The sequence below is a fragment of the Mandrillus leucophaeus genome, unplaced genomic scaffold, assembly GCF_000951045.1.
Source record: "Mandrillus leucophaeus isolate KB7577 unplaced genomic scaffold, Mleu.le_1.0 Scaffold5, whole genome shotgun sequence".
NCBI classification, from domain to species: domain Eukaryota; kingdom Metazoa; phylum Chordata; class Mammalia; order Primates; family Cercopithecidae; genus Mandrillus; species Mandrillus leucophaeus.
In genome coordinates this window covers 6,191,214-6,211,182 of record NW_012105364.1, presented here as the reverse complement: position 1 = coordinate 6,211,182, position 19,969 = coordinate 6,191,214, and the positions used below count along the sequence as shown (strand labels likewise).

General features: G+C 54.2%; 1 protein-coding gene across 6 annotated transcripts; it reads left to right on the top strand.

Moving 5' to 3' along the window:
* Window positions 1-5,533: 5,533 nt before the first annotated feature.
* On the top strand, window positions 5,534-18,065 carry IRF5 (interferon regulatory factor 5). 6 transcript variants are annotated; one of them, XM_011995888.1, is made up of 9 exons: window positions 5,534-5,705; window positions 9,796-10,001; window positions 13,913-14,102; window positions 14,565-14,629; window positions 15,093-15,126; window positions 15,300-15,560; window positions 15,754-16,146; window positions 16,236-16,354; window positions 16,599-18,065. In XM_011995888.1, the coding sequence occupies exons 2-9, from the start codon at window positions 9,807-9,809 to the stop codon at window positions 16,842-16,844; spliced, it is 1,503 nt and encodes a 500-aa protein (XP_011851278.1). In that variant the 5' UTR covers window positions 5,534-5,705; window positions 9,796-9,806; the 3' UTR covers window positions 16,845-18,065. The 6 variants fall into 6 exon arrangements, with proteins under 6 accessions (XP_011851278.1, XP_011851280.1, XP_011851283.1 ...); XM_011995890.1 differs by having other exon boundaries at window positions 15,348-15,560; window positions 16,599-18,053; XM_011995891.1 differs by having other exon boundaries at window positions 5,700-5,901; window positions 15,348-15,560; window positions 16,599-18,053.
* The last annotated feature ends 1,904 nt before the right edge of the window (window positions 18,066-19,969 follow it).

Sequence of the window (19,969 nt, the reverse complement as noted above, 5' to 3'; positions counted from 1 at the left end):
AGACAGGAGAGGGGGCCCTGGCCCATGGCCCCCACAGGGTTCTTCAGCCCCTAGGCTCTCCGCTTTGTTGACTTTCTGCCCCCAGAATCAGAGGCTACAGGAACAGGAGAGACTCCTGGAAGGTGCCCCACCCAGAGCCCCCAAGGCCTGACCCACAGGGTCATAGTGTTGGCCTGGGGAGCAGCTGGCAAGAGCCAAACACCAGGCCCTGCAACTCCATTCAGCTGCCAGCCCCCAAGTGCTCCCTCTCCTCCCTGCCTCACACCTGAAATGCTCAACTCGCAACCCACCCCCACACCCCACCCCTCAGGGGCCAGAGAGGGACCACTGGGACGTGCCTCCTCATGGTTGAGTGTCGAGAGGCCACACAAGAGGAATGTCATACCCCACACCCCTCCCATGACCTCACACATCAGTGACTACAGGCCAGAGAGTATCGGGGTCAGCCCTGGAGAGGTCCCTCGCAGAGGGGTGGCTCTGTCACCTCCCCACCACTCTGAGGAGAGCACCCCATGCCCTTGGGCTGGCCCTGCCATCCTGGAGAGAATTGCGTCTCTCCCCCTTTCCCGTCTGAGCCCACCTGGGAGGGACCACCATCCTGCCCAGGAGCAGTCCTAGCCTTGGTTCTAAGCTGCAAGGGCTTGAGATGGATCTGGTTCAGAAATGTTTTGGAGTCTGAGGCCGGGGGCCCCCTGCACTGCACATCAAAGATAGGTGGACCTCGTGGGCCTGGTGGGGACACCTGCAGATGCTGAGCTCCAACCAGGCTCATTCTGGGACAAAAGAGCGTACCAGAGGTCTTCAGCTGGTGCCTGTGGGGCTGGGTTGGCATCTGTCCCCACAAAGCAAGGGCCCCAGAAGGCTGGGGTCTCTAGCTAGACTTTGTCCTTTTCCCTTTCCTCCTTGTCCAGGTGCCTCGTGCTCCACAGCGAGCCCTTGAGACATGCAGGAAGGACGGACATCCCACCCCGTCCGTGACAGAGCCCAGGAGCCAGGAGGGAAGTGGTTTGAGCACAGTGCTGAGCTAAGCAAGTTTTAGAAACACTGAATCAGACCACGCGCAGCCAGTAGGGGAGGAGAGAACCTCTGGGCTGGTGTCCTGGAGGCCCGCAGTAGACGGCAGGGGGGCAGGGGCGCAGACTCAGGGAGCTGAGCTGGGAGAGGAATCCCAGAGGGAAGTGAGAGGGCTTCAGCACATTTATTTAAAGGGAATGGTGAGAAATCTAGGAAAGAGTGAAACCCCAAGATCTGAGTGAAACCCCAAGATCTGAGGGTTTAAGTGAGAAAGACAGGTAGCTACAGGAGGCCAGCAGAGACCGGAGTTGTCGGGGAGTTCTGGTGGGTTTCAGGGCTTGCTTGAGCTGTGGATCCAAGGCCTGGAGGACGGTGTGAGGCCAGAACAGATTCCACGGACAAGGACAAGAGCCAGGTTGCAGGCATCAGAGAGGACAGGTGACCTGTCAGGGCCTGGAGCAAGGGCCCGGGCAGCTTCCTTCACAGGCCATGTGAAGACAGAGCCATGGATTGGGAAAGGTGGGGACTCCAAGTGTAGAAGTGTTCATGTGACAGGCTGGCTGAATGGGGGACTTCCAGGTCACACCCCAAAAAGCTCTGAGCCGGTGTTAGTTAGTAAGAAATGGGGGGGAAGGCCCAGCCGTGGCGTCCTGGGCATTAATCCTAAAAAAGATACCACTTCTATGTGCCAGAAACTTCAAAGCAAGTGAGTACTTCAAATACAAGAACCAGAGGTGTTTTTTTTTCTTTTTTGTTTTGAGACGGAGTCTCGCTCCGTCACCCAGGCTGGAGTGCAATGGTGCGATCTCGGCTCACTACAACCTCCGCCTTCTGGGTTCAAGCAATTTTCCTGCCTCAGCCTCCTGAGTAGCTGGGATTACAAGCATGAACCATCACGCCTGGCTAATTTTTGTATTTTTTTTAGTAGAGACAGGGTTTCCCCATGTTGGCCAGGCTGGTCTTGAACTGCTGACCTCAAGTGATCCACCTGCCTCGGCCTCCCACACTGCTGGGATTGTAGGTGTGAGTCATCGCACCCGGCCAAGAGGTGTTAAAACCTAAATCAGACTGTGTCATGCCTCAGGTCTGAACCTTCCAGTGACTGTCCCTAGCAAAGCCATAGCCTGTGAGGTGCCCCTGAAGGCCTCACCCAGTTTCATTATTTGAGGATTTATTGTCTATCTTACTCTGCAGAATGGAAGCTCTAGGAGGGCAGGGGTTTTTAGACAAAGTAGAAATTGTCCACCACTTTATCCTGGCAGGTACAACATGCCTGAGAAGCATTGTTGAATGTAGACTCACAGCCTATCTGTGACACTGGGGTCACCATTCTCCTTTACGGATGGGAAATGGGGTTTCTGGGGGAGTGAATGGCTTGCTCAGGTCACGCAATTCTAGATTGCAGAGTAAGGATTTGACTCAGACCTGTTGGCCTCAGAGCCTGATGTCCAGCCAACAGGTTCTCAGAAACTTGGGGTTTCTGAGAAATAGGACGGCCATCCTACGGACTCCTGAGAGCCCAGGCTAAGGGGATGGGTTTCCTGGGGTGGTTTTGAGAGGCAAAGGCAGTTATCATCCACCCAGGCTGCACTGAAGGGGGCTGTTCCAGAGCCAGGGTGTATTGTTCAGCTGCCCAATGGGCCTCTGGGTTTCTTTCAGTTCCCTTTGGTGACACGGCTTCCCTCCTCCCCCCGCCATCCCCCACCCCTGCCATCCCACTCTACTCTCACTCACACAGAGTAGCTTCTACTTGAGTCAGGGGAGGGTGCCTCCTACCACACCCTCAGTCTGTGATACTCCAGCCAGGGGAAATGGGGGAAGGGGCCCTCTCACCGTGGGGAGTGGGGGGCCTGGACAGACCTCCCTGTCCCCACCGCCTCCTGCCCCATCAAGGGGGAACTGGGAGCGCTCACACAGGGGCCGGGTGTGGCTTCACTTCCCGTCTACTTGCTCTTCCACTCCCAGGATGGCACTGGGAGGCCAGGGGATCCCGGATCCTGGAAGCACTGGAGTGCTGCTCTCTGTCCTTCCTTCCTCCCAGGCCATGTCTCTGGCCCCAGGTGATTCTTGGCTCAGGTTCTTTCAGTTGAGGGAAGGCAGGACCCGAGCCAAGCTGAGCCCCTGAACGGCCTCTATCCCAGGAGCCCCATATCAATGCTGTCGGCTCAGTAACATGATCCCCCTTTTAGAGACGAGGAAATGAGATTTGAGGACCTGCCTAAGGCCACTTGGCTGGAACACAGCAGAGCCAGGTGCCAGCCCCTTCTCTGCACGCAGTCCGTGCTGCTTCTTGAGGTTCAGAGGCTCTAAGGAAGGGGCCTCATCTGAGCAAGATGGACAGTGGGAAGGGGGCAGACGGCAGAATTCTAGGGTCTCACGGTCCCTCAGAGTGGGTGAGGAGCATTTGATAATAAAAGAAGGTTCTTCTTAGCTATTGCTCCAGATACATTTTCTGGACCAGCATAGAATATTTTTCTATGAAGCATAACTGACCTCTGGGGAAAAGGTTCCCATTTTGTGGGGAGCCACTTTCAATGAAACAGCAATTTCATTTTATTATTATTATTTTGAGATAAAGTCTCACTTCTACATCCAGGCTGGAGTGCAGTGGTGTGCCTCCTGGGTTCAAGCAATTCTCCCACCTCAGCCTCCCAAGTAGGTGGGATTATAGGTACGTGTCACCACGCCAGGCTAATTTTTGTATTTTTTGTAGAGACAAGGTTTTGCCATATTGCCCAGGTTGGTGGACTCAAGTGGTCTGTCTGCCTTAGCCTCTTAAAGTGTTGGGATTACGAACGTGAGCCACCGTGCCTGGTCTAGCAATTTCATTTTTAAAGAAAGAAATAGAAAACGATCTACCCATTCACATTTCCCCCATCCATACTTTAAATTTTAAAAATATGAAATAATGAAATACTCAGCAGACACAAATAATAAAATACATATATATAATGATATTTCCACTTCATATTAGGGCTACAAAGGTCAGGAAAGAGGGAAAGATACAGAAGAGAAAAAAAAAACACAACACGTGAGTGTCTTTTTTTAACTTGTTAAAGGTAAAGTTCAACCCAGGAGAAGGGAGGGGAGGGAAGGTCAAAGTTCTGATTCATCAACAAATACTACTTTATTTGTTAAAAAACACAAGGCTCGGCTTGGCACGATGGCTCCCGCCTGTAATCCCAGCACTTTGGGAGGCCAAGGCGGGTGGATCACCTGAGGTCAGGAGTTCGAGACCAGCCTGGACAACATGGTGAAACCCCATCTCTACTTCGGAGGCTGAGGCAGGAGAATCGCTTGAACCGGGGATGCAGAGGTTGCAGTGAGCTGAGATCGCACTACTGCACTTCAGCCCAGGTGACAGAGCAAGACTCCATATCAGAAAGAAAAGAAAAGAAAAGGAACAATGAAAAGACAGGAGGGGGGTTCCTGAGTAAGCTGATTCGAGTGGAAATCAGACATCTAAATTGAAACCCGCCCAATTTTCCAAAAAGCCAGATGCTCATAGAACTGAAGCTTGAGACACTTACATCAGTACACCTGCTGCTTGTTGACCAATTCCTCTTCCTTATCCCTCTTGTTTTCCTTCCCTGCTATATAAACCCCTAACTTTAGTCAAGGGGAGGGATGAATTGAAGGTTTGTCTTCCCTCTCACCAGCTCACCGACCGATGTCACCAGAATAAAGCCTTCTTCCCCGGCAATAAAGCTGTCTCAGTGATAGGCTTTCTGTGCGGTGAGCGGCCAGACCTAGACCAAACCCCTGGCTATCCATAGCAAAATCATAAGCAAAATTAACCAGGAAGCTTTTTGCACCCTGGAACCCCACGCGGGAGGGGAAGTCAAGGCAGACTTTCCAGAGAAGGTGATGCTGAAACAGAAATTTTGAAGAGAAGGAACAGGAGGTGTGAATGTGGAGGTCCTGGGACGAGGTTCTTTATGGAATCGAAAACGGTTCAGAACCACAGATGGACGGTCAAGGTAGCAGTGAGAGGAGGTGGGACAGGCGACCACGCCACTGCCCCTGGGATGATTGGAAGGCGACTTAGGAGGGGAGCTGGGGCGAGACAGGTACAGGGGTTGAGGATGAGAAAGGCACAGAGTGACTAGAGGATTCCTGCCTGCAAGCACGTCTGGAAGGGGTGTCTGGATCCTGGGGGCAGCGACTGTGCTCTAGGGGCGACAGCCGCCCTCGCCAGGGGTGCAGACAGGTGACAGGAGGGCTTGGGGCTGTGGGTTGGCCACACTACGCCCTCATTTGTGTGCAGCCCCGGAGGACCAGCGTGGGAAAGCACCCCCACCCTCTCCCAGGGCCCAACCGAGCACTGCAGCGGGAGGCACGCGGTTGTCAAATGACAGTTTTACGGTTCCAGATTGCCAAAAGAGCCAGTGGTCAGTCTAGCGCACCGCGCCGACTGGCATCTCCCTGGAGGCCCTGGGCCTGGCCCGAGGCTCAGCCCGGATCTGCAGTTGCCAGGTCAGTGCGGGGCCCGGAGTGGATTCGCGGGGCGGGGCGGGGCACTGCCCGCGCCCGGAGCTCGGCAGCAGCTGCCCAGGGGCGGGGGCGGTGAGACGCGGAAGTGCCCGGCTGGTTGGCGGACCGGCGGGAGGCGCAGCCTGGGCAGAGCCCAGCTTGGTCCCGCCGCCCGGCCGGTGTTCCCGAGCGCAGCCACGCAGGCGCACCGCAGACAGGTGGGTCCAGTCCGCCGCGCTCTCCTCTCTGCGTCCCCGCCTGGCGCGCCCTGTGGGTGGCGGGAGCGGTGCCGGCTACTGCCCCCAAGTCTAGGCCTAGACTGGGGCCCGCGCCCTCCAGGCACCCGCGGGCGGCGGGATGGGGACTGGAGTAGGGCGGGGTCCGCGTCCAGCTGCGCCTGAGGACCGAGAACCGGTGGGTGCCTACAGCAGGGTGCGCCCCACCGGCCTGGGACTTCCAAGGCGTGGTTTGGGGTGCTGGCGCCCGGGGAGCCCCGTGACCCAGGCGGCGGAGTCGGCACCGCTATGGGGAGCGGGGGGCGCCGGCTCTGCTGTTCTCCCTCTCCCTCGCCATCGCCCAGAATGGGGGCTCCCGGGCACCCCGCTGGAGGCTGGCTTGGGCCCCTGAGGAGCGAGGCCCGATCCTTACTTTCGATGCACTCGCCCTCGCTCTTACCGGGCCACCCTCACCCTTTTGGAAAAGGGGTTGAGGTTAAAGCGTTCATCCCTCGGGATCTTCAGGCCAATGGCAGGAACTGCGCAAGAGTTTGGGGGAAGATGGTGTTAGGTAGAGGCTCCGTCTGTCCCTGGGCGTGCGGCCGGGAATGGTAGACTCTGGTCTCCCGAGCAGCGGAGAAGGATGGGGCGCAATAGTTCCTGGGCTGGTTTCCGTAGGTCCTGTCCCAGAACTTAAGAAGACAACAATGAAGAGGCTAAACGTTGAAAAAAAGTGAGGCTAGCGTGGCCGGGATGCGTGGGGAGATGGTTGTCTCCGGACCCCGGGAGGGGCGGGAGCGGGTACCCGGGAGCCGAGGCGGGAGTAGGGGACTTTCCCAGTCTCGCAGCCACTCTGGGCACAGCAGGGCGAGGACGGGGTGCTGCTCCTCCAGCAGCAGGAGGAGAGGTCCAGAGGCCGACCCTGGAGGTGGGGGTGGCTCCGCGGGCTGGCCCAAGGGGTGTGCCCCAGCGGAGCCCGCGAGAGAAGTGGGGGCGGAGGGGAGGGGGGAGCAGGGGGCGGAGGACTGGGCTGGGCCTGGGCTCCTCGAGGGCCCAGAATGAGGATAAGTGGCCAGAATCAGAGAGGGCTCGGCTGTATCGATGTAGGAAACTGTAGGCCCTCAGAAGGCCCTCTGGCATGACCTCGCCTTCCTGTCCCCACCCCCAGTAGTTATGGGGCCTGGGGTGCTGGGGCTGAGGGGCTCCAAGAGTCTAGGGAAGCACTGGGAAATCACCCCTTTTTATCTAAAGGCCCTACTTTGCGGTCTTCCCCTACCCTGACCCTGGGAGGAAGCTTCTTCCTGGGCACCCTTTGCCCCAGAGCCTCAGCCTGTCGGACCAGGTGGGCAGCAGGGCCCAGGGTGTGGGAAGCTCACCCGGAGGGGCGGGATTTGAGGTCAGGGCCTGTACAGGGAACCCCTTGTCCTCTCCCTGAGCTGGGTGTGGGTTTGCAAGGAGACATGTGACCCAGACCAACCCTGGGAGCAGCAGGGCTCCTGCTGTCTGGCCACTCTTACTAGGACTGCTGTGGCACTTCCTCCCCTAGTGGCTCCCCGGTACCCACGAATTGCAGCTCCTGGGTGGTGGGGGCACTGTCTCCTGGGACTCCAGCAGGGTTCTGGGGTGAGCTGTGGGCTCGCCCCACCTCAGCGGGTCCTCTAGGACTGCCCACTGGATGCTTCGCTGCCTCACACACTTGTAGGGGCTTCCTCAGGCCCTCAGCTGTTGGATTTCCCCACTTTCTGGGGCTCAGGTCCATTGACTTAGGTCTAGGGCTGCATGCATTTCACCTAGAGCCTCCGGAGCCCTACGATGGCAGACCTGTTCTGACACCAAACTTCCAAAGTCATGGGCCTTGATTAGGGTGGTCTAAATCAGACCTAGCCCTTTTCTGGGCAGGAGGGAGCTTCTGGAAAGATGGATGCTGCTTGGGTTAGAGCTTGTGCGGACCTGGCTGCAGGCAAAAGCCTTGAGACTGAGTCCCTTCTGTGGCATGGTGGACAGACCCTCGCTCATCACAGACGGGCTTGTCGCGAGAGCTCCTTCTCCACACCCCTCCCTAAGCTCCTTATATGGACGCAGCCCTCTGACACTGAGGCCGGAGTTGTCGTTTCAAAACCTTGCTCTGTATTAAACAGCCGTGTTGGGCAGGGCCAGACTGCTGGACTGACAGCAGGGGGCAGGCAGCTGGACCCTCTGATCTCCCCAGTGGCACCAGCACCTCCCGGCCTCAGCCCAGGGGGGTCATCAGGGAAGCTCTCCCTGATTCTGCACAGACAGAGCTTCCTCTGTCCACCCTCACTCGGCCAGAATTGTGTGCTGCTGGTGACTGGCACCCCTCTATTCTAGGGTCAAGGCCTCTCAGGGATCTACAAATATAAATATGGGTGGGCGCACGCCCATGCTACAAACCACACCAAATGCACAAAGACTGCCTGCAGGTGTGGGGTGTGGGGAACAGCTCTGGGTGGGAGGTTGGAAATTTGGTCTGGGGGACCCACTCGACTCCCTCCCTCAGCCCACAGTGAGTCTGGTTTCTGAGTTGTCCCAGTCCAGCCACTTTCGTTTCCCCTGGGGCTGGGTGGAGGCTGGGGGAGAAAGCGGAACTGAGCCCCCATGTTCTGAGGTTGGGGCGGGGCTGGAGCGTTCTGAACACCTCCCAGTCCCAGCCCCTGGGCCAGGCAAGGCCGGACGGCCTTACGTCTCCTGGGTTGGTGGCAGCCGAGCTGGGCTCTGAGGGAGGCCTACAATGTGAGACACTAGCAGCTCAGAGGCAGCACGAGGCAGGTGCAAACCCAAAAGGTACTGGGCAGGGAATTTCAGGGGAAACTGAGGTTCCGTGCTGCAAGGCCCAAGCAGGCCCAGAAAGACAGAGGGAGTTCAGCTCGAACCTTTGCTCCTTACTTGCTGAGCGACACGTTCACTTCTGATGGGCTGTGCTGTATAATGGCCCAGTCCTTTCTGTCTTTCACACAGGGGTCTCAAGTGAAGGGCCAAGGGCATGGGTAAGGGGAGGAGAGAGAGAGAGGAGGGGGCTCAGGACTGTGAAGAGTTTCCGGTTCTGGGCTGGAGAGGGAGTTTGGCGTGTGGAGGGGAGGAGGCAGGGTCCCTCTGGCCTGACTCCAGGGAGGCAGCGAAGCTGTGGCCTGAGAGGTGGGGCTCGTGCCCCTGGGTAGGTAGTGGTTAGAGCTGTGGTTTCTGTTTCCTGCAGACTTCCTAACAGGCTCCGGCAGGCATTAGGGCCTTCCTAAGTGCTACACCAATGCGTGTCCAGTGGGAGGAGAAGGGGGAGGACCAAGAATCTAGATGAATGGCCCTAGAGAAGTAACGTCTAAGTTTGGTGGCCGCTGTCGTTGGAGGTGGTTGAGTTGGTTGATGGGATTTATCTAAAGACGTTGAGGTTGGGGAACTTCCTCCCGGAGGGAAACTGAGGAAGAAAGGTAGCTCTGAGAGTTGGGTGAAGAAACCCACCCTCCATTCACATGTTCTGCTTTCCTCTGAGGGCAGGTGTCCTTGAGAGCTCGAGATGAGATTCTTGTTGAGGGCATCTCCGGAGGGGACTCTCAGGGGACAGGGGGTGAGAAAACTTGGGCAGAGAAGAATTGAACCAGGGGTGTGGACTGAGCGGGAGGTTGCCTTCAGGCTGATCCCATGGAGCACTCGCTGCCCCAAGTAGCCCAGCTTGAGACAAGATAGCCAGGCTTTTGTCCCTTGTGTCAGGCAGTCTGGCTGTGGGCTGCCCCCTCAAGAGTGAGGGGTGGGCCTAACCTGTGGGGTGAGTAGTGGAAGGCAGTTCTCTGGCCAATGGGCTGCTCGCTACTGTTAGCAGTTGGAGAATGGATGCCTCCGCCCGGTAAAGGGCGTCTGGGGCTGTGCCCGCAGCATTCACTAACTCGTAACTCTCTTTCCCTTCACCCAAACACAAAATTCCATGACACTAGACAAGAAAGTTGATGCTTGGAAAAGACAATTGGCCTTAAATACCTAGATGGACTGGAGAGACCATTCCTTGTGGCCCACAGCTTGACCTCTGAGCACCCTGTCCCCGTCCACCTGCGGACCTGCTGAGGCTCCCCCTGGATTTCTCCTGCAGACCCTTCTGCCATGAACCAGTCCATCCCAGGCGCTCCCACCCCGCCCCGTCGCGTGCGGCTGAAGCCCTGGCTGGTGGCCCAGGTGAACAGCTGCCAGTACCCAGGGCTTCAATGGGTCAACGGGGAAAAGAAATTATTCTACATCCCCTGGAGGCATGCCACGAGGCATGGTCCCAGCCAGGACGGAGATAACACCATCTTCAAGGTAAGCCCTGGCAAGGAGGTTGGCTGGACCTCCAGAGCACCCTGTCCCCAGAAGAGGATCGCATATAACACACACAGGCAGCTCCTCAAGACTGGCCACCCACCCAGCTAGCACGCTGCCGCTGATGCCAGGCCCGGACTAAGGGGATGCAGACGTAGCCACAGGGCACACCTTTTTCCTTTTCTTTTTTTTTTTTTTTTTTTTTTTGAGACAGAGTCTCGCTCTGTAGCCCAGGCTGGAGTGCAGTGGCACAATCTCAGTTCACTGCAACCTCTGCCTCCTGGGTTCAAGCGATTCTCCTGCCTCAGCCTCCTGAGTAGCTGGGATTACAGGCATGAGCTGCCGTGCCCGGCCTAGGGCACACCTTTTCTAACCTTCACCCTAGAGCAGTGTGGGAACTGAGGGTCCCCAGAAGGCCTTCCCATAATTTGTCCTACTCACCCTTTGCTCTTGTCTCACTGCTATTACTCATGAGGACTTGTTCAGTGCACACATATGCTAAAGGAAGCCAACAATCACCCATCATCTTTCTTTTTTTTGAGATGCAGTCTCGTTTTGTTGCCCAGGCTGAAGTGCAGTGGCACGATCTCGGCTCGCTGCAAGCTCTGCCTCCCGGGTTCCTGCCATTCTCCTGCCTCAGCCTCCCAAGTAGTTGGGACTACAGGTGCCCGCCACCACACCCAGCTAATTTTTTTGTATTTTTAGTAGAGACGGGGTTTCACCATGTTATCCAGGATGGTCTCGATCTCCTGACCTCGTAATCTGCCTGCCTCAGCCTCCCAAAGTGCTGGGATTACAGGCATGAGCCACTGCGCCCGGCCCACCCATCATCTTTCTAAAAATTTTATTTTTAAATTAATATACCCCCATAAATATATGGGGTACACAGTGATGATTTGATAAGTACAGTGATCAGATCAGGTACTTAGCATATCCATAATCTCAAACATTTGTCATTTCTTTGTGTTGGGAACAAACTATTTTTAATATAAGATTCAGATATATCATCAATCTTTTAATTTTTTAATTTTCTAATTTTTTTAGAGGCAGGGCCTAACTCTGTTGACCAGCTCCATTTTTTTTTTTTTTTTTTTTTGAGACAGGGTCTCACACTGTCACCCAGGCTGGAGTGCAGTGGCGCAGTCTTGGCTCACTGCAGCCTCTACCTCCCAGGCTCAGGTGAGTCTCCCATCTCAGCCTCCTGAGTAGCTGGGATTACAGGTGCCTGCCACCACACCTGGCTAATTTTTTGTACTTTTAGTAGAGACTTTGCCATGTTGCCCAGGCTGGTCTCCAACTCCTGGACTCAAGCAGTCCGCCCACCTCAGCCTCCCAGAGTGCTGGAATTACAGGTGTGAGCCACTGTGCCTGGCCCAATCTTTTTTTTTTTAACTGACATAGTACAACTGTACATATATACTCCCCCCCCTCCTTTTTTTTTTTTTTTGAGATGAGGTGTTGCTCTGTTGCCTAGTGTTGCACCACTGGTGAGCAGTGGTGCAGTCATAGCTCACTGCAGCCTCCAACTCAGCTCAGGTGATCCTCCAGTCTCAGCTCCCTGAGTAGCTGTGACTACAGTTGCATGCCACCATGCCCAGCCAACTTTTTTTTTTTGAGATGGAGTCTTGCTCTGTCACCCTGGCTGCAGTGGCGCAATCTCAGCTCACTGCAACTTCTGCCACCTGGGTTCAAGCAATTCTCCTGCTTCAGCCTCCCAAGTAGCTAGGATTAAAACCCCCATTGTCATGCAGGCTGTCTTAATGTTTCCCTTTTTTTCAACCTCAATTATGAATTTTTTTTTTTTTTCTGTCTTTGAAGTAAAGACAGGATTTCACCATCTTGGCCAGGCTGGTCTTGAACTCCTGACCTCGTGATCCACCTGCCTCGGCAAAGTGCTGGGATTACAGGCGTGAGCCACCGTGCCCAGCCTAATTTTTTGATTTTGATTTTTGTAAAGATGAGTTCTCACTTTGTTGCCCAGGCTGGTCTCAAGCTCGGGGGCTCAAGTGATCCTCCCACCTCAGCCTCCTAAGTAGCTGGTATTACAGGCGCAAGCCACTGTGCTCTCTCCAGTAATCTTAATGCTAGGACGTACCTAGCGTAACAGTTTTTGCTTACATTTTTAGTTTTTTTGCATGTGTGTGTATATAGAATGCAAAATTGGAATCAAGTGATATATCTTGATTTGTAACCTGGATGTTTTTCACCCTATATCAGGATCAGCTTTCCTTTCCAACATACGTCCACATCACTTTTCGTGACTGTAGAATTTCCACTGGAATGGCTTAGCACAATTTGCTCACCGGGTCTGGGTTTTTGGATACTTGAGGTTGCTTTTAAAACCTGAACTTGAAACCCCCATTGTCATGCAGGCTGTCTTAATGTTTCCCTTTTTTTCAACCTCAATTATTTTGAGGGTTGATTTCCTAGACTTAAAAATTGCTGGGTCAAAGGCAATGCTTATTTTTTAAAACTTTGGATACATATTTTCTTAGTTTTTGGACTTGATCCTTACCTTTCCAAAATTCTTTTGCTAATCCATTTTTTATTTTTGTATAGGTAATACAGTCACAAAATTCAACATTAAAAGGCATAGAATGGTTTAGAGCAAAAAGTCTCCCTCCTTCCCTGGCTCACCACCACCCACTCCCCTCCCTAACCTTTCCCTAGAGGCAGCCGTGTTATCATTTTCTTGTTTAGCCTTCCTGAGAGATTTTTATGCACATATAAGCAAATATGCACTATCCTTTCCTCTATTTTCATAAGAAATGCTAGATATCTGCATTTTTTCTATACTTCATACTTCTTGATGATTGCTACATGTCAGTATGTAAACAGTTTCCTGCTTTTTCTTTTTTTGTGCCGCCCAGTATTTCATTCAACGGGTTGGCCATAATTTCACCAGCCCCTCATTGATGGATGTTGCATTGGGTATTTTCAGTCATCTTTTACACACAGTGCTGCTGCAAATAACCTTGTTTGTGCAATATTTTGTGTGAATGCATCTATGATATTTAGGATGAATTCCTAGAAATCAAAGAGCTGGGTTAAAGGGTAGAAATAAACATTGGTAGTCCTCACCTCGCCTAATTGCCATTCAAAATAATACCAGCAGCTCCAGTGTCTCAAGCCCGTCCTATGTGCGGGCATAGCTCTGAGTGCTTTACGAACATCAACCCCCCTCATTTTTTTTTTTTTTTTTGAGATAGGGTATCACTCTGTTGCCCAGGCTGCAGTGCAGAGCATGATTGATCATGGCTCACTGCAACCTCGAACTTCCTGGCTCAAGCAATCCTCCCACCTCCTGAGTAGCTGGGACCACAGGCACCCACCACTATGCCCAGCTAATTTTTTGTAGAGACAGGAGTCTTGTTATGTTGCCTAGGCTGGTCTCCAACTCCTGGGCTCAAGCGATCCTCCCACCTTAGCCTCCCAAAATGTTGGGATGACAGGTGTGAGCCACTGTGCCCAGTCGACATCAACCCCTTGAGTCTTTACTGCCACTCCATGAGGTGAGCACTGTGAGGAGATCAAGACAAAGGGAGGCAGTGACGTGGCCTGGCACACAGCTGGCAGGGGGCACATTCCAGATTGAAACCCAGCCTGGCTCCAGAGTGCTCATCCTTATCCCCCACGCTGTCCTCCTTAGAGATCACACTGATTCACCCTCCTAGGAGCAGGGACTACAGATGCATCTCATAGCCCCAGATTTCATGGAGCTTGCTGGCAGCCTTAGGGCTGGGGCAGGACTGTGGCAGACTTCCACGTTGCAAACCAGGTCTGGGGCTCAGCGAGGCTCAGCTTGTGGCCGAAGTTCTCCCCACACAGTGGGGTCTCCTACGGAATGGTAGGCAGACTGGGGTTGTGGTGGAGACGAGGTTCTCTGTGGTGGCTGTCTCTTCCTGCCCCAGGCCTGGGCCAAGGAGACTGGGAAATACACTGAAGGCGTGGATGAAGCTGATCCGGCCAAATGGAAGGCCAACCTGCGCTGTGCCCTTAACAAGAGCCGGGACTTCCGCCTCTTCTACGATGGGCCCCGGGACATGCCACCTCAGCCCTACAAGATCTACGAGGTCTGCTCCAATGGCCCTGCTCCCACAGGTATCAGGCCTAGCCCTCTGTGGGCCACCTGGGAGGCTGTGCAATGTCCCGGCCCCCAGTCTTGAGCTCTTGGGTGCAGGCAGGCCCAGGGCCCCTCTAGTGGGCAGTGGTCCAGGACACGATGCGGGGGCTCCTGCTAGGTCATGACACCCGGGTTCCCAGGAGTGGCTGGGATGGGTCACTGGCAGATTAGGAATGGCTTGGCGTGCAGTCAGGGACCTGGGTGCTTCTTCCTTACCATTGCTCTCATTTTGGCTTCTGGCTCCAGCCGAGGTCTCATGGCCCATGGAGTTGGGGAGGTCCTTCCCAATCCTGGTGGCTGTACTCTCCACCGCGCCCTGTGTTGGGGAAGCTTTGGGGAGGGCAGAAGCTGCACAGGAGCTACAGGCAGCCTCTCAGGGGATCTTGCTTCTCCTGACGTTGACTCCCTTACTGCCCTGCTTTTCTCTCCCTGCTGTGCAGACTCCCAGCCCCCTGAGGATTACTCTTTTGGTGCAGGAGAGGAGGAGGAGGAGGAAGAGGAAGAGGTGAGTGTGGGAGGAGGAGGCAGGTGGAGCCCTGGACGGGCTCGCTGCTGTCCCCACTGGCCTTAGGTTTCTGCAGCCCCGCTCCCCTGAAGCCCCATGGCCCTCTCAATGGCTCTTCACCTTGTTTCTTCTCCTGGAATTCTGAATGATAGGAGCACAGTCCCCACCTGCTCCTTCCTGGGGCGTTGTCGTTACCCCTCATGTGTGACCCACACAGCAGTTGGGGCTTGGTAGGTCTGACTCCCCGTAGAAGGCAAATGAGGAAAGTGAGGCACAGGGCTTTTCTGACCTGCCTGGGATGGACAAGCTGGGACCGGAGGCAGGGTCTTGCCTGAGCTAAGCTGAGGCTAGGGCAGTTGCCTCGTGGTTCTTGCATGTTACTTCCCCAGCCCCAGGTCAGTGGAATGACTTGTCCTCCCTTCTCTCCCATCTTTTCCCTCCCTTGCCGGTGGTGTCCCTTCAGCTGCAGAGGATGTTGCCAAGCCTGAGCCTCACAGGTGGGGCCGGGAGGTGGTGGTTGGGGGTCTAGTATACAGAGAAGCTACAGGTACCATAGGTACCTGGGAGGGGGCTAATGGGAGGCTGGGGTGGCCCAGGGCTGGGAGTAGGTGGGCCCGGGAGGCAGTTCTTGGAGGTGGCACTGACAGCCGTCCACATGCACTTTCTGTAGATGCAGTGCAGTCTGGCCCCCACATGGCACCCTATTCTTTACTCAAAGACGATGTCAAGTGGCCGCCCACTCTGCAGCCGCCCGTGGTGCTGGGTCCCCCTGCTCCAGACCCCAGACCCCTGGCTCCTCCCCCTGGCAACCCTGCTGGCTTCAGGGAGCTTTTCCCTGAGGTCCTGGAGCCTGGGCCCCTGGCTGCCAGCCTGCCCCCTGCAAGCGAACAGCTCCTGCCTGACCTGCTGATCAGCCCCCACATGCTGCCTCGTAAGGACCCGCGGCTGGGCACGGGGAAGCAGTGCTGGGGGATTGGGGTAGGATTGGCAAGGAGGGTGGAGGGTGCTGCAGCTCCTTGGGAGGGGAAAGTGGGAGAGCTGATGGGGCTGGGCCTGGACACTGGGCTGCAGAACGGGGAGGCACGGGGCTCAAGGACGGGATGGGCCTGCCTTCTGCCCCACAGTGACTGACCTGGAGATCAAGTTTCAGTACCGGGGGCGGCCACCCCGGGCCCTCACTATCAGCAACCCCCACGGCTGCCGGCTCTTCTACAGCCAGCTGGAGGCCACCCAGGAGCAAGTGGAACTCTTTGGCCCCATAAGCCTGGAGCAAGTGCGCTTCCCCAGCCCTGAGGACATCCCCAGCGACAAGCAGCGCTTCTACACGAACCAGCTGCTGGATGTCCTGGACCGCGGGCTCATCCTCCAGTTACAGGGCCAGGACCTGTATGCCATCCGCCTGTGTCAGTGCAAGGTGTTCTGGAGTGGGCCTTGTGCTTCAGCCCATGACTCATGCCCCAACCCCATCCAGCGGGAGGTCAAGACCAAGCTCTTCAGCCTGGAGCATTTTCTCAATGGTGAGGGCCCGAAGCCGTGGTCCTCCTGGCCACCTCTTGCCCAGGGGTGTGGTTCCAGCCTCTGACTAGGGACCTTGATTTTGATGCAGAGCTCATCCTGTTCCAGAAGGGCCAGACCAACACCCCACCACCCTTCGAGATCTTCTTCTGCTTCGGGGAAGAATGGCCTGACCGCAAACCCCGAGAGAAGAAGCTCATTACTGTACAGGTACGTCTCCTCTGCCCCAAAGTCGGCCTTGGCTTGAAAACTGGGGAATCCTGGGGCCAGGCCCTTGCCCCAGGCTGGAGGCTCAGGGCTCCCTGAGCAGCGTGAACTTGGCTGCCAGAGACCATCAAGGCTCAGGGCCAGAGAATGCAGTCTATTACTCACCCCTGATGGCTGCCCTCATGCACAGCTGGATCTGGCAGCCCTGTCATGGGTCTCCCTGTCTCATCTCCTCTTTGCCTCCCAGGTAGTGCCTGTAGCAGCTCGATTGCTGCTGGAGATGTTCTCAGGGGAGCTATCTTGGTCAGCTGATAGTATCCGGCTACAGATCTCAAACCCAGACCTCAAAGACCACATGGTGGAGCAGTTCAAGGAGCTCCATCACATCTGGCAGTCCCAGCAGCGGTTGCAGCCTGTGGCCCAGGCCCCTCCTGGGGCAGGCCTCGGTGCTGGCCAGGGGCCCTGGCCCATGCACCCAGCTGGCATGCAGTAACAGGCTGCAGATGGTGACTGGCCCTGGCTTCCTGGGTGGCTGTGTGGACTGATGTGGAGGTGTGACAGCCCCAGTGAGCACCTGGTTGGCTGCAGGGTCCTACCTCTGGGTTTCCTGGAAGTGGATGTGGGCCAGGAGGAAGAGGGAGAAAGGCCCGAGCCCCTGCCTTCCCAGGCCTATCTGTCCTTGTCTCAATTGTTTCTGGTCTGGTCAGCCTGGCTCTCGAGAAACTCGGCCATGAGCAGGGAAGGAACTCCCCCAACCTTGGTGCCTAGTTGTATAGGAGGAATTGCCTAAGGGTGGCCCACTCTTGTGATTGCCCCATTTCCTCTGGCAGAAAAAGCCAGAGTGCTGTGGGCCAAGTCCCTCGCACAGGGGGATTTCCCTGGTTTGAGCCTCACTTCCTCATCTCCCTCTCCTCTGAGATAATATGAGTGAGCATTTAGGTATCACATCAGATGCTCAAGGCTGGCAGCTACCCCCCTTCTTGACAGCCCAAGAACCTGGAGTAGAAAGAATTTTTATGTATTTTTGGATTAATAAATGTTAAAAACAGACTCAGCTGTTTCTTTCCTTTTTCTACTACCAGTTGCTCCCATGCTGCTCCACCAGGCCCTGTTTCGGATGTCCGCTGGCCCACTCCCCAAGCACCTGCCCCCAGCTTGCAACCATTGGCACTGGGAGGGCCTGGATTCTGGGCTGATGAGTCAGTTGGGCCTTCATAAACACTCACCTGGCTGGCTTTCCTTTCCAGGAGGAAGCTGGCTGAAGCAAGGGTGTGGATTTTTAAATGTGTGCACAGTCTGGAAAACTGTCAGAATCAGTTTTCCCATAAGATGGTGAAAAAGGGCAGGCTAGCATTGCAGCTGCATTTGGGACCATTCAAATCTGTCACTCTCTCGTGTACATTCCTGTGCTATTAAATATATCAGGGCAATGCATGCAAATCATCCTGATATATTTAATATATTTATTATATTGTCCCCCGAGGTGGGGGCAGTGAGTTCTCACTCTTAGTCCCCTCAGAGCTGGTTGCTAAAGAACCTGGCACCTACCCCCTCTCATTTCCTCTGTGTCATCTCTGCACACTCCAGCCCCCTTTCTGCCTTCAGTCATTGAGTGGAAGCTGCCCCAGGCCCTTACCAGGTGCAGATGCCCCATCTTGATGCCCGGCCATCAGAACTGTGAGCCAAATAAACCTTTTTCTGTGTAAATAACCCAGAAAGGTCTTCGTTTACAGCAACACAAAATGGATTAAACCCCCACAAATGTTCAAGGATACCTGGCCCCACAGCCTCATCCACAGAATATATTATCACTGTTTGGATTTTTGTCAACCTGACAGGTGAGATATTATCTCAGTGCCACTTCTTGTTATTAGCAAGGCCGAGTAGCTTTTCACATGGTTAAGTGATAAATAAACAATTTTAGAATGGTTTTAGATTTATGGAAAAGTTCCCAATAGAGTTCCCAAGGACCCACAGTTTCTCCAATTGTTAACATCTTACATTACTATGGCACACTTGTGACAATAATGAAACCATGTGGACAATTACTATGAACTCAACTTCTTTATTTGGATTTCACAAGGTTTTCGGATATCCTTTTTCGGTTCCAGGATCCTATCCAAGGTATCACATTACATTCACTTGTCACATTCACTTGTCATTACTTGACGTGACATAGACCAGACTCCTCTGGTCTATGACAGTTTCTTAGACTTTTCTTGTTTTTGGTCTTGATGGTTTTGAGGAATACCGGCCATTTTTTAAAGCATGTCCCCCAGTTTGGGCTTGTCTGATGTATTTCTCATTTGTTTTTAGAGATAGGGTCTTTGCTCTGTTGCCCAGGCTGGAGTGCCATGGCGCAACCTTGAACTCCTGAGCGCAGGAGTTCCTCCCACATAGCTGGGGCTACAGGTGCACACCACTACACCTGGCTTTTTTTTTTTTTTTTTTTTTTAGAGACCTCGTCTCAATATATTGCCCAGGCTGGTCTCAAACTCCTGGCCTCAAGTGATCTTCCCACTGTGGCCTCCCAAACAGCTGAAATTACAGGTATGAACCACTGTGTTCCACCTGTTTCTCATGGTTTTTGTATGGAAGACCACAGAGGTGAAGCATCATTCCCACTACATCATGTTAAGGGTGCATACTATTAACCTTATTTATTACTGTTTCTGACTGAGGTAGTGATAGGTTCCTCTATCATAAAGTTACTCTTCATCCTACCCGATGTTCTATATGTACACAGGTACAGTGATTTTAGAATTGTTCACCTGCATCCTCTTAAACTTCACCAACTAGAGTACAGTGATTACGTAGCGCTCCTTTTGTCTGTACTCTTAGTTTTCAATCATTTACAAAGGTGTGCACCTCTTTTCCGCACAGGCCTGTGCAGTTCTATTCCCTCTTGAAATTTTCAATGTTTTGAGATTAGGAGATGGGAGATGTCACATACCTGGTTTCCAGCTTCTTCCAAAACACTGGCAAATACGAAAACACTGTCACACATTCCTCAAAGGCAATAATCAGCTGGAACTCTGGGTGGGGAATATTCTCCCAGTTCAATATGGTCCTCTCCTGGCCTGCTTCCTTTCACTGCTCTCCGTGTCCCTAAGGGCATTTGAGTTTGCAACCCTTGATGAATGGTGGAGCAGGGAGACTGAGTGTAGACGAACTGGGGAGGCTTGGAAGGGCCAGGTGCCCCTCGCGACCAGAGTGGGCTGACTTCCCCAGTGCTGCTAGCAGTTGAGTAACTGCCAACAATCTTCCCTGAATTTCTATTTATTGGTTTCTTAAAAATAAAATGAAAACAATAAAAAACCTGGCTGTCACTTATAAGATCTCTGTGTTGTAGTAGCCAGTTGTGGATGAACATTACCCAGAAGTGACGGATGTAACAAACTCCAGAGGTAAGGGCAGGCCACTGTGGTACAATTCACTGCTCCGGAGCCAGGCTAGGGCTCCCCTTGGTAGTACCTTTTGACTGCTCTGGTGGCCTGTGCTGGAGCTTACGTTGGAACCCACAGGACCTTGATGCCCACAGCCCTGGGGATGAACGCAGCCCTTTAGCCCCAGCAGTTTCTCTCCCTTCTTTCAAGCTCCTTGTCCCCACCAAGTTCA

Coding starts and splice junctions, on each gene's coding strand:
- IRF5 (XM_011995888.1), top strand. CDS start 9,807: ATGAACCAGTCCATCCCAGGCGCTCCCACCCCGCCCCGTCGCGTGCGG. Junction 14,103..14,564: donor CAATGGCCCTGCTCCCACAG/GTATCAGGCCTA, acceptor CCTGCTGTGCAG/ACTCCCAGCCCCCTGAGGAT. Junction 14,630..15,092: donor AGGAGGAGGAAGAGGAAGAG/GTGAGTGTGGGA, acceptor GTGTCCCTTCAG/CTGCAGAGGATGTTGCCAAG.